At 37.3% G+C, this 17,350-nt stretch overlaps 1 protein-coding gene across 1 annotated transcript in view; it reads left to right on the top strand.

Moving 5' to 3' along the window:
- The window catches only part of LOC126412041 (sodium channel protein para), a 903,820-nt gene that overhangs the window by 762,197 nt on the left and 124,273 nt on the right, over positions 1-17,350 (top strand). The window contains exon 32 of the mRNA XM_050081417.1: positions 16,897-17,004. Coding sequence (XP_049937374.1) covers positions 16,897-17,004 — 108 coding nt within the window. The remainder of the gene's footprint in view (positions 1-16,896; positions 17,005-17,350) is intronic.

Raw genomic sequence — 17,350 nt, 5'->3', positions numbered from 1 at the left:
TTGGGTATATGTATTCACTACATGCCTTAAAGTATCTAAGGAATATGTATATAAATAATTAAAATAAAACTGCTTTCAAAACACTTTTACAACTGATCGCAGAGAACTGTCACATAGTAGTCACAATCAAGCCTAGATCCCAAAGCAGTGTGATTAATAGAATATACTATTGCTTCCTATGTAGCAAGATTAGAATAATTACAGCATGCAAATAGGCATTAAGCAATCATTTTCCCCCTCCTATTATATGACTGTAATCAAAAGAAATGTTAATGGGAGATATAACAGAAGGTACGCTCTACAATGCTCGTCATGGTGGTTTGCAATGTATGGATGTAAATTTAGGTTACTGAATGTTGATTTATTTGTAGCTGAGTTAGGTTTGTTGACCAATATACTTGGAAAGAATCAAGTTGTGCCAGACTGCTGCATATCATCAAGGCAAAGAATATGTTTATCTCCTCTGTATTACTTGTTGTCTGTTATTACAAAGGTGCAAACTGGTTGCTGTGACCCATAAGTTATACACTGTACATGGAAATGCTTATAAACATTAGCCAAACTGGGCTGTAGCCCATGTTGATTTTTGTAAGCATCAGCTGCAGTGAATGTGTTAATCATTGCTGGTTTGGTACACAGGCCAGCCTAGACACTGTTTTTAGCAGTTAGTCACATCTGTTAGGCAAATGTCAGACTGAGTCATATTCTTCCCCAGAAATGTTTTACTAATCCGCAGCAGATGGTGTATGCTAGTCTTGACCATCTCACTGTACTGGACATCTGTTTATCTCTGTGCTAACACGGTTCTAGGTATTCTTATCCAGAAAGATCAGAAATGTAAGCTCACCGGACAAACAATTTGTCAGCCCAGTGTACACACACAGATATCACATGCTCAGCTGCACATGCACTGCCTTTATGTGAGCATAAGGCACTAGCCAGGAGAAAGAAAACTGGTGTTAAATGAATTGGAGTGTGGAATGTCAGATCCCTTAATCGGGCAGTTAGGTTAGAAAATTTAAAAAGGGAAATGGATAGGTTAAAGTTAGATATAGTGGGAGTGCTGAAGTTCAGTGGCAGGAGGAACAAGACTTCTGGTTAAGTGAATACAGGGTTATAAAAACAAAATCAAATAGGGGTAATGCAGGAGTAGTTTAATTGTGAATAAAATAATAGTAGCACGGGTCAGCTACAATGAACAGCATAGTGAACGCATTGTTGTAGCCAATATAGACACAAAGCCCGCACGTACCACAGTAGTACAAGTTTATATGCCAACTAGCTCTACAGCTGATAAAGAGATTGAAGAAATGTATGATGAGATAAAAGAAATTATTCAGATAGTGAAGGGAGACAAAAATTTAATAGTCATGGGGGACTGGAATTCGATAGTAGGAAAAGGAAGGGAAGGAAAAGTAGTAGGTGAATATGGAATGAGGATAAGGAATGACAGAAGCAGCTGCCTGGTAGAATTTTGCACAGAGCTGAACTTGATCATAGCTAACACTTGGTTTAAGAATCATGAAAGAAGGTTGTATATATGGAAGAGGTCTGCAGACACTGGAAGGTTTCAGATAGATTATATAATGGTAAGACAGAGATTTAGGAACCAGGATTTAAATTGTAAGACATTTCCAGCCACTCTGACTGCAACCTATTGGTTATGAACTGTAGAGTAAAACTGAAGAAACTGCAAACAGGTGGGTATTTAAGAAGATGGGACCTGGATAAACTGAAAGAACCAGAGTTTGTAGAGAATTTCAGAGAGAGCATTAGGGAACGAATGACAGGAACCGGGGAAAGAAATACGGTAGAAGAAGAATGGGTAGCTTTGAGAGATGAAATAGTGAAAGCAGCAGAGGATCAACTAGGAAAAAGGTGAGGGCTAGTAGAAATCCTTGGGTAACGGAAGAGATACTGAATTTAATTGTTGAATGGAGAAAATATAAAAATGCAGTAAATGAAGTAGGCAAAAAGGAATACAAGCGTCTCAAAAATGAGATCGACAGGAAGAGCAAAATGGTTAAGCAGGGATGGCTAGAGGACAAATATAAGGATGTAGAGGCATATATCACTAGGGGTAAGATAGATACTGCCTACAGGAAAATTGAAGATACCTTTGGAGAAAAGAGAACCACTTGTATGAATATCAATAGCTCAGATGGAAAACCAGTTCTAAGCAAAGAAGGGAAAGCAGAAAGGCGGAAGGAGTTTATAGAGGGTATATACAAGGGCGATGTACTTGAGGAAAATGTTATGGAAATGGAAGAGGATGTAAATGAAGATGAAATGGGAGGTGTGACACTGTGTGAAGAATTTGACAGAGCACTGAAAGACCTAAGTCAAAACAAGGCCCCGGGAGTAGAGAACATTCCATTAGAACTACTGATAGCCTTGGGAGAGCCAGCTATGACAAAACTCTACCATTTGGTGAGCAAGATGTATGAGACAGGAGCCTCAGACTTCAAGAAGAATATAATAATTCCAATCCCAAAGAAAGCAGGTGTTGACAGGTTTGAAAATTACCGAACTACTAGTTTAATGAGTCAAGGCTGTAAAATACTTACACAAATTTTTTACAGACAAATGGAAAAACTGGTAGAAGCCGACCTTGGGGAAGATTAGTTTGGATTCCGTAGAAGTATTGGAACACGTCAGGCATATGGTTCAAATGGCTCTGAGCACTATGGGACTCAACTGCTGAGGTCATTAGTCCCCTAGAACTTAGAACTAGTTAAACCTAACTAACCTAAGGACATCACAAACATCCATGCCCGAGGCAGGATTCGAACCTGCGACCATAGCGGTCTTGCGGTTCCAGACTGCAGCGCCTTTAACCGCACGGCCACTTCAGCCGGCCGTGAGGCAATACTGACCCTATGACTTACCTTAGAAGATAAGTTAAGGAAAGGCAAACCTATGTTTCTAGCATTTGTAGACTTCGAGAAAGCTTTTGACAATGTTGACTGGAATACTTTCTTTCAAATTCTGAAGGTGGCAGGGGTCAAATACAGGGAGTGAAAGCCTATTTACAATTTGTACAAGAACCAGATGGCAGTTATAAGAATCGAGGGGCATGAAAGGGAAGCAGTAGTTGGGAAGGGAGGGAGACATGGTTGTAGCCTATCCCCGATGTTATTCAATATGTATATTGAGCAAGCAGTAAAGGGAAGAAAAGAAAAATTTGAGTAGGAATTAAAATCCATGGAGAAGAAATAAAAACTTTGAGGTTTGCCGATGACATTGTAATTCTGTCAGAGACAGCAAAGGACCTGGAAGGGCAGTGTCTTGAAATGCAGATATAATATGAACATCAACAAAAGCAAAATGAGGATAATGGAATTAGATTAGGAAATGAGACACTTAAAGTGGTAGATGAGTTCTGCTGTTTGGGGAGCAAAATAACTGATGATTGTCAAAGTAGAGAGGATATAAAATGTAGACTAGCAATGGCAAGAAAAGTGTTTCTGAAGAAGAGAATTTTGTTAACATTTAGTATAGATTTAAATGTCAAGAAATCTTTTCTAAAAGTATTTGTATGGAGTGTAGTCATGTATGGATGTGAAACATAGACAATAAATAGTTTAGACAAGAAGCAAAATGTGGTGCTTCAGAAGAATGCTGAAGATTAGATGGGTAGATCACGTAACTAATGAGGAGGTACTGAATAGAATCAGAGAGAAGAGGAATTTGTGGAACAACTTGACCAGAAGAAGGGATCGATTAGTAGGACACGTTCTGCGGCATCAAGGGAACACCAATTTAGTGGTGGAAGGAAGGGTGGAGGGTAAAAATCATAGATGGAGACCAAGAGATGAATACACTAAGCAGATTCAGAAGGATGTAGGTTGCAGTAGTTACTCAGAGATTAAGAAGGTTGCAGAGGATAGAGTAGCATGGAGAGCAGCATCAAACCAGTCTCTGGACTGAAGACCATAATGACAACAAGGCACTAGCAATCAGTGACAGATTTATATTTCAAGCAGACATTGTGCATAGACATGGATAAATGTAAAGACGTGACAGAATGGGGAAAGGGGGCAATCATGTTTGGCCATGCTCATGGCCATACGGTATGTGAATTTACTAAATTTGTTGGTATTTCATGGAAGACTGTTCAGTGTGTCTACAAACAGTGGTGTGGACGCAAAAAATATACTTGGCAAAATAAGACTTGTGGTTGGAAAAAGATTGTGTCCTAGAGGGACTGGAGGTGCTCTTTTCACGGCTTGTGAATCAAAATCTGTTCCAAACCCAGACCATGAATAAAAGTCTATCCCAATCTGTTAATGAGAGAAAATGGTGATGGAAACTGCATTCAATGAACATTTGGAGTCAGACAGCTTGAAAGAGGCCTTTGCTCATACAGACACATAAAGAAGACAACAGCAAACTTTATCAGGCTGAAAGAATATGTGACTGGTTTTGTGAACAGTCTCCGACCCTATTACATCTTGAATGGCCTGCAAAATCGCTTGACATGACTGTACAGAAAATATCTGGGACATTTTGGAACAGCAGGTAAAATAACAATATCAACATCCTCACAGTTTAGTGGAATAGGGCAATCAAATCCTCAGTGGTTGGCTTAATCTGGATGTGATGTATCTGCACAGACTAGTGGGCTCACTTGGCAAATGAATCTAGGTGGTTATAAAATCTGTTGGTGAAATTACAGTGTATTAAATGATGCTTGTAATTATTTCTGTAGGGGTGACTAATTTTTTGTCCAGTGAGCTTATTTCTGCTAGTGATCTGTAGGAATCAGATCTCATTAAATGGGAAACTCCTTTTTGTTTGCATTTGTTCTCCACAGTGGTCATCCATAGGTCATGCAGTTTGTTCATTTCAGTGCATAACTTTATTCACTCTATTCACATTCTTATTGTATTCTAGGAATATATCTTGAACCAACTCATTTATGACTTCATGTCTGCAGCTCAAGTGAGTGGTGAACCCTAAAGCACTTTTTTTTTTTTTAAGATTAACTGAATAAAAATACCCATCACATACCAAATATCCATTAGGCGTGATTCACATTTTTTTATTTTTTATTTTATTTTAATTTTTTTTGAGGGGGGGGGATGTCTTACGTTAATCACATTTCAATCAGATTAGAAAAGGGAAAAAAATCAGGAAATTTACCCTTGATCTTAGTGGGGTCTTGTCATCAGATGTACAGGACAGTGAGAGCCCTACCTGGTCCTTGTCCACCTTAAACAAGATGCCTACATCTACCGTTGGCAAGCCACTTGCAGTCAATTGGACGAGTAATGACAAATTCTCTGCTTTACACAGAGGTGACAATATCCTTGGGAGAGGGCAGTACTTGAGGTAGAGCTGGTGTCAAGGTAGACGACTCTCAGGAGCTCTTCCAGCACAATGATTTGCAGCTCCTGCCAGTTGTTTGACAGTATTCAGGGTGATTTGCAGCTGCTTACAAACATCAACCAACTCGTCAATGTTTGAGAACAGCATTCACAGTGGGGCCGCATTCTGACTTGTGCAGTGTATTATAAGGCAGTGAACAAATAACTTTAAATTAAGCCTGTAGATTATCTTTTAATCTGTTGAGGTAAAAAGTTGCTGATTCCCTATTAGACTTGAAGCAAGTACACAAAATGAGATTTCTATTACCGCAATACAAAAACATGTGGTAAAAGCTACTAGTTTCCTAAAATGTTTTCAGGTTACTTATAGTTGTTAGCAAACTCAAATACAGTGTTAATTTACAATAAATGCAGCTAATGTATAGGACAATGAAGATAATATATAGGAGTACTCCTCTTTAAGGGAAAACTAGATGCAACACAATATGTTAGTTAGAAAATCTGCTACAATAACTAAATCACAAATCCCAATTTGCTAAAAATTGCTCATAGATTACGCAAAGGCCAATGGTAGCTTGCAAAAATTCTCGAAAATGCACTTTTTTTGCGCTGATATAGCATGAATTTCAGGTGTAATACATGCTTCGGCAGAACTGTGAGCCACAAATACTGAGTTGCTGTGAAATAAATTACATATTTAGAACACTCATACTGGTAACTTACAAAAATATAGTTTTGTAAGTGTCCGAAAATTCTCAAAATAACCATTTCTCACATAACTGTGCAACGGAATTAGAGAATGGTTGTTTTGAATGACGATACACCTGATGTTCTCAAAAATTTTAGAAGAGCACGATTAAGTTTAAGCCTGCAATTGATGATAACAATATGTGTTTATCACGGCACCCTTGACCGTTCAAAAATACACAAAATGTCACAATACAAACAGGTATTGATGCAATAAATGACAAATTACACAGATACAACAGGAACAGTAAAATATGCAAATTTAGAACTTTAATTGGCTCACAATCCTGTACACGTGGACTCACAAAAAGAAAAATTTCTGTGTCAGCTTTTATGTATAAATAAATGCACTTAATGTATGGAATTTTCTCTTAGTTGATTCTGTGCACACTTCTGCACTGGTGTGCTGAAGAAGAACACTGCAGAATGAATTTATCTCAATCAAAATTGCTAAAATTTGTAGCACCAACAAAACATGTCTTCTGCCTGTTGCAGCTAACAGTGCCAAATGCAAAATGTCTATGTCAGCATAAGGAAGTAGCAGTCAGTGAGACATTTATGTTTCAAGTAGACATTGTATGTATCTGACTACATGTTGTGCCCGATTTGTTGGTGTTTCATGGTGGACTGGTCAGTGTGCCTAAGGTAGCGGTAGCCATGAAACACGATGTCAGAATTGTAGTCAAAAAAAGAGCCTTACTGAGAGGGACCACAGATGTGTTTCACGGCTTGTAAATCAAAACCACTTTCAAACCTGACAGGAACTGTTGCAGGCAGCAAATAAAAGTCCTCACAACCTGTTAGTGAGAGGAGTCACCTTGATAGAGGCTATAGCCCACACACATACATAAAGCTGCACATGATCAGTGGGGTAGAAATCATTGAACATTCACAGTATCTGATTGGTGAAATGTAATGTGGTCTGACTAATCACTTCTTTGCATATATTTGCATGATGCATGTCACTGAGTGCATCAAAGACCAAATTAAGCACTTCATTCTGAATGCGTGCAAGGTCTGGACCCACTGACTGAAGTGACCACTAATATGAACTGGCATGTTTATTTAAAAATTCTGAGGGATCAGGTGCTACCTTTCAGTCAACACCTGTGTGATCAGTATTTTGTTGATATCCCTGTTTTTCAAGATGACAAATGCAAAGTTCATAGGACTTGAAAAATGTGTGACTAGTTTTCTGTTTACTCACCCACACTATCACATCTCCATTGGCCTGCAAAATCACGTAACTGGAACCCTATAAACAATTGTGTGTGACATGTTTTAAGATTGGGTAAAATGCCAACATTAGCACCCCCGCAATTTGGTGGAATTGCGCGATCAAATCCAGAGCGCGTGGCTCAGTCAAAATATTGGACTTTGGACCCACTACCTCACCAAACACAGCCAGTTGTCAATTACACAGTATTAAATGATACTTTTAATGATTTCTGTGTGTGTGTGTGTGGGGGGGGGTAACTAATTGTTTGTCCGGTGAAGTTACGTAATCAACTTTCTCATGCAAAACATTATTTCTTAACCAAAATGCTTACACCAACACCCTTGTGTATCTTTCAGCAATATGTACTCCCCATTTTGTAATTATTTAACTTAAAACAATGGGAAAGGAGAAAACAACATTAAAAACTATAGCCTCCTCTTGATAATATGCATATTCAGTAAAATTATGAAATACCAATTTTAGGCACAAAAAGCATAGCCTAACTTGGAACTAGAACAAAGGACAACTTGTAGGTTGTGAACAGAGTGGAGAGACTTTGACTTACCAGTTCACTTAGATTTGGAGATTCTGAGAAAGCTGTTGATAAAATATCAACTCAATTTGTGCTAACAACCATTGAATCTGTGTTAATATACTGCAAAATATAAGCTCCAGTTTTCTACACGATAAAAAGGAAAATAAAGCAAGATGTTTCCATATCACCAAAACTATTATCAGCAGTCCTAGGGGCAGCAATTAAATCCCTAAACTTGGGAATCATAGATACGTGTTAATCGAACGTAAGTGAATAGCACTAACAATTCACTGAAGAACTTAATAAATCAAGTTTTAAAATAAAATTTTATGACTAATAATAACAAGACTAAAATCATTTATATTTAACATACTACAAATAAAGTAGTCAAAGTAAACACTGTAACAGAAAGTTTACAATAATTGTTAACAGCAGTTTTGACTTACAGCAGTAAGCCACGGAAATTATGCATGAAATGGATCAGGTAACAGACTGGAGTGGAGGATGAAACTGTGAATGTAGTGAAAAGGATATGGAGGTGGGTGAAGGGACAATAGATAGAGCAAAGAGTTCTTTCCTGGTTTTTAAGAGGTAGAAAAAAACAAAGATGGTGTCCTAATGGAAGCTGGGTGGATGAAAAAGACATATACACAATGTGATCAAAAGTACTTGGACACCCCCAAAAACATATGTTTTTTATATTAGGCTCATTGTGCTGCAACTCACTGCCAGATACTCCATGTCAGCAACCTCAGTAGTCGTTATAAATCATGAGAGAGCAGAATGGGGCGCTCCGCAGAACTCACAGTCTTCAAACGTGGTCAGGCGATTGGGTGTCACTTGTGTCATACGTCTGTATGCAAGATTTCCACACTCCTAAACATCCTTAGGACCACTGTTTCCAATGTGATATTGAAGCAGAAAAGTGAAGGGACACATACAGCACAAAAGCATACAGGCTGACCTCGTCTGTTGACTGACAGAGGCCGCTGACAGTTGAAGAGGGTCATAATGCATAATAGGTAGACATCTATCCAGACTAGCACACAGGAATTCCAAACTCTGCATCAGGATCCACTGCAGGTACTATGACAATTAGGCGGGAGGGGATAAAACTTGGATTTCACGGTCGAGCAGCTGCTCATAAGCCATACATCATGCCGGTAAATGCCAAACAATGTCTCGCTTGGTATAAGGAGCATAAACATTGGACAATTGAACAGTGTAAAAACGTTGTGTGGAGTAATGAATCATGGTACACAATGTGGCGATTTGATGGGTCTGGTGAATGCCTGGTGAACATCACCTGCCAGCGTGTGTAGTGCCAACAGTAAAATTCGGAGGCGGTGGTTCTATTGTGTGGTCATGTGTTTTGTGTGGCACTATCATTGCACAGGCCTACATTGATGTTTTAAGCACCTTCTTGCTTCCCACTGTTGAAGAGCAATTCGGGGATGGCAATTGCATCTTTCAGCACGATCAAGCACCTGTTCATAATGCACAGCCTACGGCAGAGTGGTTACATGACAGTAACATCCCTGTAAAGGACTGGCCTGCAAAGAGTCCTGACCTGAATCCTGTAGAACACCTGTGGGATGTTTTGGAATACCAACTTCGAGCCAGGCCTCACCGATCGACATCGATACCTCTCCTCAGTGCAGCACTCTGTGAATAATGGGCTGCCATTCCCCAATAAACCTTCCAGCACCTGATAAAACATATGCGTGTGAGAGTGGAAGCAGTCATCAAGGCCAAGGGTAGGCGACCATCATATTGAATTCCAGCATTACCGATGGAGGGTGCCATGAACTTGTAAGTCATTTTCAGCTAGGTGTCTGGATACTTTTGTTCACGTAGTGTAGCATTTGGAAATGGTCCCTAAGTTAAAAGCATGATGTTCTCTGCTTCTTTTTTCGCTAAATGTAATGGTGGTGCCCACAGGCTACCAGATCTGCAGATGGAACTTGGTTGCATCACTTATTCAAATTCTGCCTTTGCTGTAGCAAATGGTCAGGATCCAATCTATTAAAAAACCATGGCTATTGAGTGACTGGTTGTCTGGGTATTGTCTTGCTGTGGTGCACTGTGGTGTGCAGTACCGTATCTAAATGGCTGACATCTTCTGGGCTGGCCCGTGGTACAACTGAACTATTGGATGAGGTGATGGCATTGGTAGCACTGCTGCCTGTAGTACCTGTGACCACCTCATTGCCTATCTTAATCTGAACCATCCTGAGATTGATTTCTTGTCAATGGCACTGAATGAAATCTGCTCCCAATATTAGCTCAATGACATTAGCTAACACACTCCTCTATTTTAACTTCTTACTGAAACCCAGGTCAACTGTCACTTGTCTATCACCATATGTTATAACAGGTGAGTTGTTGGCTTCTGTAAGGTGGAGAGGTGTGCTCCTTGTTGCAGCTTTGCTCCGTCTGAATGTTAGCATACTTACATCTGAACATGAGTCGCTAAGATAGCAGCAGTTTGCCTTCTTATCCTTCACATTCAAACAGCACTATAATGTAAATAAGCAATGCAATTCATTGCATGTGTGGTCATGGTCGGTTTGTCATTAATAACTGGGCTAATATAGAGCTCTGTGTTTTGGTTATTTTTGCTTAGATCATTTACAATGCTTCCATGACTAGTGATGGCTCATTTGTTACTATTCAGCACTCTTGTGGAACAGTCTGGCCTAATGTATCTACTGCAGGAAGCTGTGGCCATTTGGGAATGCACATAAAGATGTGCACCGTCTGAGGTGATCACCAAAATGCCTGTGATACCAGCACACTGGGTGAGGTTGTTTCACTTGTACCTTTCAGCTGTTATGTTAGATTCTGCTGGTCGGATGAATGCCTATCTGCTTTACATTGCCATTAGCCACTTGCTTCACCAACAAAGTATTCACCTGTTTGCAATTGAAAAATAAAGATTAAATGTCAGTTTTTTTACATGCCAACACATCCGTCTTTACTGGTTGTGGTAGTTGTACTAGCCATACATGATGTAGCATTGTCTTTGACATCACTTCTTCCACAATGATGCCTCTTAGATGGCACCAGAATACCGGCAGTGTTTTATCACCAATACGGTCAAGCTGTAATACTTGCTGCATGTGTTAATCCATCTGTTAACAAATCTGGCTAAGTGTCCCTCAAGTGGGTATATTGCTGCTGCAATGGTGACTTTATTAATGTCCAAAATCATTTCAACCACCTAGGCATCCAAGCTGTTAACTGCCACAGTGTGATTGCTAGTAACATTGTTATGCAATAACATTAAATCTAACATTATGAATCACAGTTCTGGTTTGTCTGATAAAAACTTTGGATTACACATTTCCATCAACAGAGAGGAAACTATACTAGATTCGGTGGGTGAACTGTTCGTTGTATTTACAGTCTGTCTCTCAGTTTGCAGAGACAGCACTGCATCATTTTATGTTGTAATTTAAGTGTGACAATCATTAAACTGCTTTTGCAAATCCTCTTGTAGATGTAAAAGCATTTTTTTTCCATTTAGACTCATTTAATGTAGTGATGTTGGATTCTTCCATCATTCAAGGAGTAAATTATTCAGGGATACACACAAACTGTAACTAACTGGTTTTATTCCCACAGTTAAAAAAGTACAACTTGACAACTGAAAGTAAACATAGAATTGTCAAACTGAAAAGCAAAGAGTAAACATAACATCCATTTTGCTTTAGATTTTGCAATACTTAGACACCATAAAACATGTTATTGAAGATTTTTATTAGTCTCACGTAGCCCACAAACATATTGATATTTTAGTTTGATTTTGGAGCCAATACAAGTGCTGTGCATCACTGCATCATTCCTCTACCAGTTCAATCACTCCAAGACATACCATGCTGTCAAGATTCCTTCTAACTTCACATATTAATGCACTTTGGCTTAAGTGTGATCAAAACACACACCACAGTGTGTTGTTTCAGGGCTACGTTATATGGAACTACGAAAACTGTGAACAATTTGAAATACATATTACTTGGTGGGGCAACCATTTTGTTTGTTTTGCGTGAATATACTCTATTAATTGCAACTGTTTCCACGGCACTAAGCTATTCACTTGTGTCTGTGTCTAACAGCACATAGTCCTCTGTGATATATAGCTTCCATTATAACTGATGTTTCATAGATGAATTTCAGTGATTGCAATAAATTTCTACTATCATTATAAAGTGATTTTTATGGTTATAGTGACAGTTTATCATCTAAGAATTTTTGTTTTGTTTCTCTGGTAAGGCATGTTTTTGTCCCCTACAATAGCTGTGAAGCTTCCCTGGAAATTTGGTATCATGTCCAACTCATTCTAGGTTCCATCCATCCCCACATATTTGAAGTTGTTGTGTACAGCTTTGATTTGCTAATTAGGTCAAAAAATAAGTTTTGTACTTAAGTAGCACAATAAATTGTATTGTCTATACTACTGTTATGATTTTTTTTTTTAAATAACAAATTTTTTCTTATGCTTATGGTATCTCGTCCTTGTTGTTGGGCATTCATATGCTGGCTGTGGATTGCCACTTCATCATCCACAATTTCTTCTGTTCTTTCACTTGTGTACTTTGTTTTATAAGATTAGATGATAATTGCAATGCTCAGTCACAATGCTTCAATTATTTTTTGACCAAGGATACCTACAATGATTTCATTGCGAATCTGGCCATCCTCCATTCCATCAAATTGACGATATTCAGGAAGGCCATACATCAAACAAAACAGTGATGAAATCATCTATAGATTCTCCCTCACACTGAAATCATTAATTGAATGTCAGTTGCTCATAGATTACATTCATTTTGGGTATAAAATGATCATCAAAAGATTTTAATTCTTCCGTGTATTCTGTACACTGTTTCTCTCTTACACGTAATATCAGAAATAAATCCTTACCTTCTGGACACATACAGTTAATTGATGACTTTATCTGTTGAGATTCTGGCTTTAAATTCAGTACCTAAGCATCTTGAAATCATTGAAATTATGTGAGCCAGCGAGGCCATTGTACTGTGCAACCAAAATTAAATGATTAAGACAGTTGCCAAACTCTGTGCACCATGTTTGTGAATTTTTTTGTGCACACAAAAAATTTGCAAAACTGAGCAACTTTTTAGTAATAATTATTGCCAGATTTCTCTTATTCTTCTTGTTTTGCCACTGCCCCCATGTATTATTCATTCAAAAAATTATACCCAAGGGTGATATGGTAAATGTGAGAACTTTCTATCTGCTTCCACATCAACTGTTTCTAATGTCTTCTACAGATCAATTCAAAAAATATATGGAAACATACAATGACACATGAACTGTGTAGCTTCAACACTTGCTCTTATTTAAATAATGTGAAATTAAAAGATTTATTAAGTGATTCCCATTTTAACATATGAAAACAATATTCTTATCATCTCAGAGTTTTCAGTGTAGTATCTGATAATGTATCGTGTGTTGTAGTATTCTCAGAATTAACTTACTCAGCCAGATGATTTCCTCGATAGCATCATCTGTAGGAATAATGTTTGCTTCAGTGATAGATGTGCCTATTATAGTTTTTTATTAAGCCATGAAATAGGACCAACAGCATGAATTATTTCAGAACCTAATGGAGCTGCTAATCATAGTCTATAACAATGAAGACAATCAATTATTGACAAAATTATTTAACTGGATAGACAAAAAATCTACTCATCAAGTGGTGGCAGAACACACATAAAAAGACAGTTGTAATTGACAAGATTTCGGAGCCCGTGGCTCCTTCTTCAGGCAGAAGGGTTGAAGGGGATGGGAAAAGGGTGAAGGAAAAGCCCTGGAGGTCTAGGGGTAGATTTTGGGAAAGTCACCCAGAACCTCAGGTCAGGGAAGACTTACTGTACGGGATGAGAAGGAAAGACTTCTCATCCCATATGGTAAGTCTTCCTTGACCCACAGTTCTAGGTGACTGCATCACTATGACAGTTAAATATACTACAGTTCATATTTTGATGATAATCAGTGCTCAAATCAAGTGTTCCAAAAATATACTCATTTCATGCATCCTAGAGTGCAGAATTTATCTTGAATGACAATATATACCTTAGGCAATATAAGGTGTTCCAGTCGTCAGTTACATAAATGGTCAATTTCTGCATTTGAAGTCTGTGTTTCCTTCATCATAGATGACAAAATAGCTTTGCATTCTTCAAAATACAGTCACTTCAATACATTAATTTCATATGCATTCTGACTTATTTTATACTGGACCATTACCAAACCATTTAATATCAAAATTCAGGAAGAATGATTTTGGTTTCAAAATTATTTTGAAATAAGCTTTCAAATTATTGGTGAAATTATCAGTGTTCTCTTGATCTGTAATTTGAACCAATCTATCAATCATGTGGAGAATGATGATAAGCTTTTTATCACAATATTCTTAATATGTAAACATGTGTTTGCTTCTTTTGTCTTTTTATATCACTCTGGTTATTGCATATTAACAGTTTGTTCAAAGTCCCCATATAAAAAATGGAGTGGATGCATCGAGTTACAGCAACACAAAAAATGGAACAAAATGTGCATAACTTTGTTGTTAGACTAAAGATCAAATCTTTTGATCACGAATTGTGCCTTGTACTTGTCAACATTTCCATCTGGTTTAAATTTTATTTGAGGAAGACATTTACAAGGTATGGTCTTTTCTTCTTTTAGGAAACCAGTCAGGTCTCAAATCTGATTTTCTTCCAGTGCCTTTATTTTACTGCCCAGAGCTTGTTTTCAGTTGACATAATGTTTGCCCTTAAGTGCTTTTTTGTAGCTTTCAGGATCTTCTTCTTCTTCTGTGCATTCTTCCTCTCCATATTCCAAGTCACATAATGCACATAAATAGATGTATCTGGAGTTCTTTATTTCATATATTTTTCCATCCAGAGATTTTCTTTATTGTTGTACTTTAGGGTCTGATGGAAATAGAGCAAATCATTCACACTTCTTTATAAGCATTGAAACTGTAAACCAAAGAAAGATACATTGTCATGATGAAAAGTCATATGCCATTTACATAGCCATAAAGGCTGAAAGAAAGGGGAGAAGTGAAATAAAAGTAAAAATATTATTTACAGAAGACAGAGTGCTATAACTTAAAATGAGAACAGCCTTACACAAATAAAGGAAAATTTACTCAATCACAAACTAACCTCATATACAAATCCTGAAATATCATGAAAATAATAAAAAATAAGAAGAAGAATTTCCCAGTGTCAAATTTTAAGAAGCTGATGTGAAAGTAAACAATCTTTTCATTTAGAAAATAATGTCTTTGAGGATGATACAGTTAAGTAAAATCTGAAAATGTGTAAGTTCCTGTAAAAACAGTTCACATCCTCTCAGTATTCAACAACAGTATAGTAGAAATTATTTATTATTGGAATTGAGACTTATAACTTCTTATTTTATTGATAAGTAAATAAAAATTGTAATATTTATTAATTTACAGTACAGATTTCATGCCCTAAAAGAAATGATGTATTGGGGTAAAAGATTTGTTAAGACATGGATTTTAAGTATGTTTAGATGTGAAACATGCTCACTCTAGAAAGAACAAGACAAATAACATGTGTAAATTGATGTTTCAAAAGCATATGTATTAAGTACAGCAATAAACCATGTGCTTTAATTTCGTTTATTTAATCAGATATTTGATGTATTTTAATCGATACATGTTGTATCATTACATATAGGCCCTGAACTTTTGGTTATAGAATGACAATTACGTAATGTATTCTACAATTTTGTGCGTGTATAGCACAGATTACAACATAATATATATATGACATTTTGTGCTGTATTAAGTTCTTCTTTACAATTTATGGCTAATCTGATGTATCTTCACTCATGATGTGCATGTTTCCAGAGACCGCATGCCCATTAAGTTCTTAGGCCTGCTTATAGAGGCCACCTTGTTCAGCCCCCTTGCATGCTCTGGTGAGCCGCCAAAGAAACAGTATTATTTAAGCAATCACAAACGAGTGTATGCCCATTCAGTGTGTTCAGTGCTACATGCAACCTGTACTCCATTGTTTCTTACATTGGCTTTACAAAATACTATGTTCCATAAATCATGTTTGTTCTCACTGTAACGTAATTCCCTTATGTGTAGATGGTTTGAATAAGCAAAGAATGAAAAACTTTTGGCAGTAGCCTTTAAGTGAAAGAAAAGTAACTTCTTGCCAAAAACATGTTTTTAATGAATGGAATGAAATATTATTATTTGAATTTGAAAAACTTTTGGCAGTAGCCTTTAAGTGAAAGAAAAGTAACTTATTGCCAAAAACATGTTTTTAATGGATGGAATGAAATATTATTATTTGAATTTGGGTACAGGCAGGAGAAAATAAAGAATTAACAGCACTAAAAATGATCATTTCAGTGACTGATATTCTATAAATGCAGAACATGAAAATGAAACATCTTTCAACACTAGTGTGATACCTAAAGAACTTGACAGCATAACAAAAGATTTACTAATCCTCATCTATGCTGCAAACTAAATTTTCATAACACTACAGTGAAAAAATTGTGAAAATAATTCATATTCTATTTAACCTTCCTGAAGCTTTTTGTTTGTGTATTAAAATCATGTTTAAAGATTGTAGTGTGATCTATGCCATTAGTGACTGAACTTGAGATTTTTTCCCGCTTCTGATCTCTCTCTCTCTCTCTCTCTCTCTCTCTCTCTCTCTCTCTCTCTCCCCCTCCCTCCCTCCCTCCCTCCCTCTCCCTGTTCCTGGTTGTGTCTAAGTGTGAGTTTGTGTAGATGGGTGTGGTATGGAGAAGATGGTCCTTTAATTATTTCTGAACTCTTACTATAAATCATGTCACACAGGCTTAATTTGGATGTCTTGTTTCTTAGTAATTGACCTGAAAGGTTGTTAGAAAGTTTATCCTTTTTCCAAATAGAAAATTGTGATTTAAATATTCCATGAAAATAATGGAAAATTTTTGGGCTAAAAATGTGAGCAATGTTTCGGCAAATAAGTATAGTTCTTTTCCTCCTTTACGCAGGTGGCTCTTTGGAATTGTTCATGACTGAGGATCAGAAGAAGTACTATAATGCTATGAAGAAAATGGGCTCAAAGAAACCCCTAAAGGCTATACCACGTCCAAGGGTAAGATATGACAACAGAATGTGAGGCTTTTTTTCTACTATTGAAGATCTTTTAATATCTGAAATTATTTTATTACATTCTGCAAGCTAATTGTGCACTTTCACTGCAACTGTAAGATCACATCCAAAGCCTCCACTTACTGTTTTACTGTAGGCTCTTGAGACACACTATCACAATATTATTGACTCAAGTCACCATCCACAAAGCTGATTTGATGAAGTTCCCCATTCCCATCATTTGCCAGACATCCTCTTCACCTCAGCATGGCTGTCACATCTTGCATCATCAGTGATATATCTTATATACTCATATCCAGGCCTGTTTTTTTTTGGTTATTTCCTTCCGA

Source organism: Schistocerca serialis, chromosome 7 (assembly GCF_023864345.2).
Source record: "Schistocerca serialis cubense isolate TAMUIC-IGC-003099 chromosome 7, iqSchSeri2.2, whole genome shotgun sequence".
NCBI lineage: Eukaryota > Metazoa > Arthropoda > Insecta > Orthoptera > Acrididae > Schistocerca > Schistocerca serialis.
This window is presented reverse-complemented; position numbering and strand designations above follow the sequence as displayed.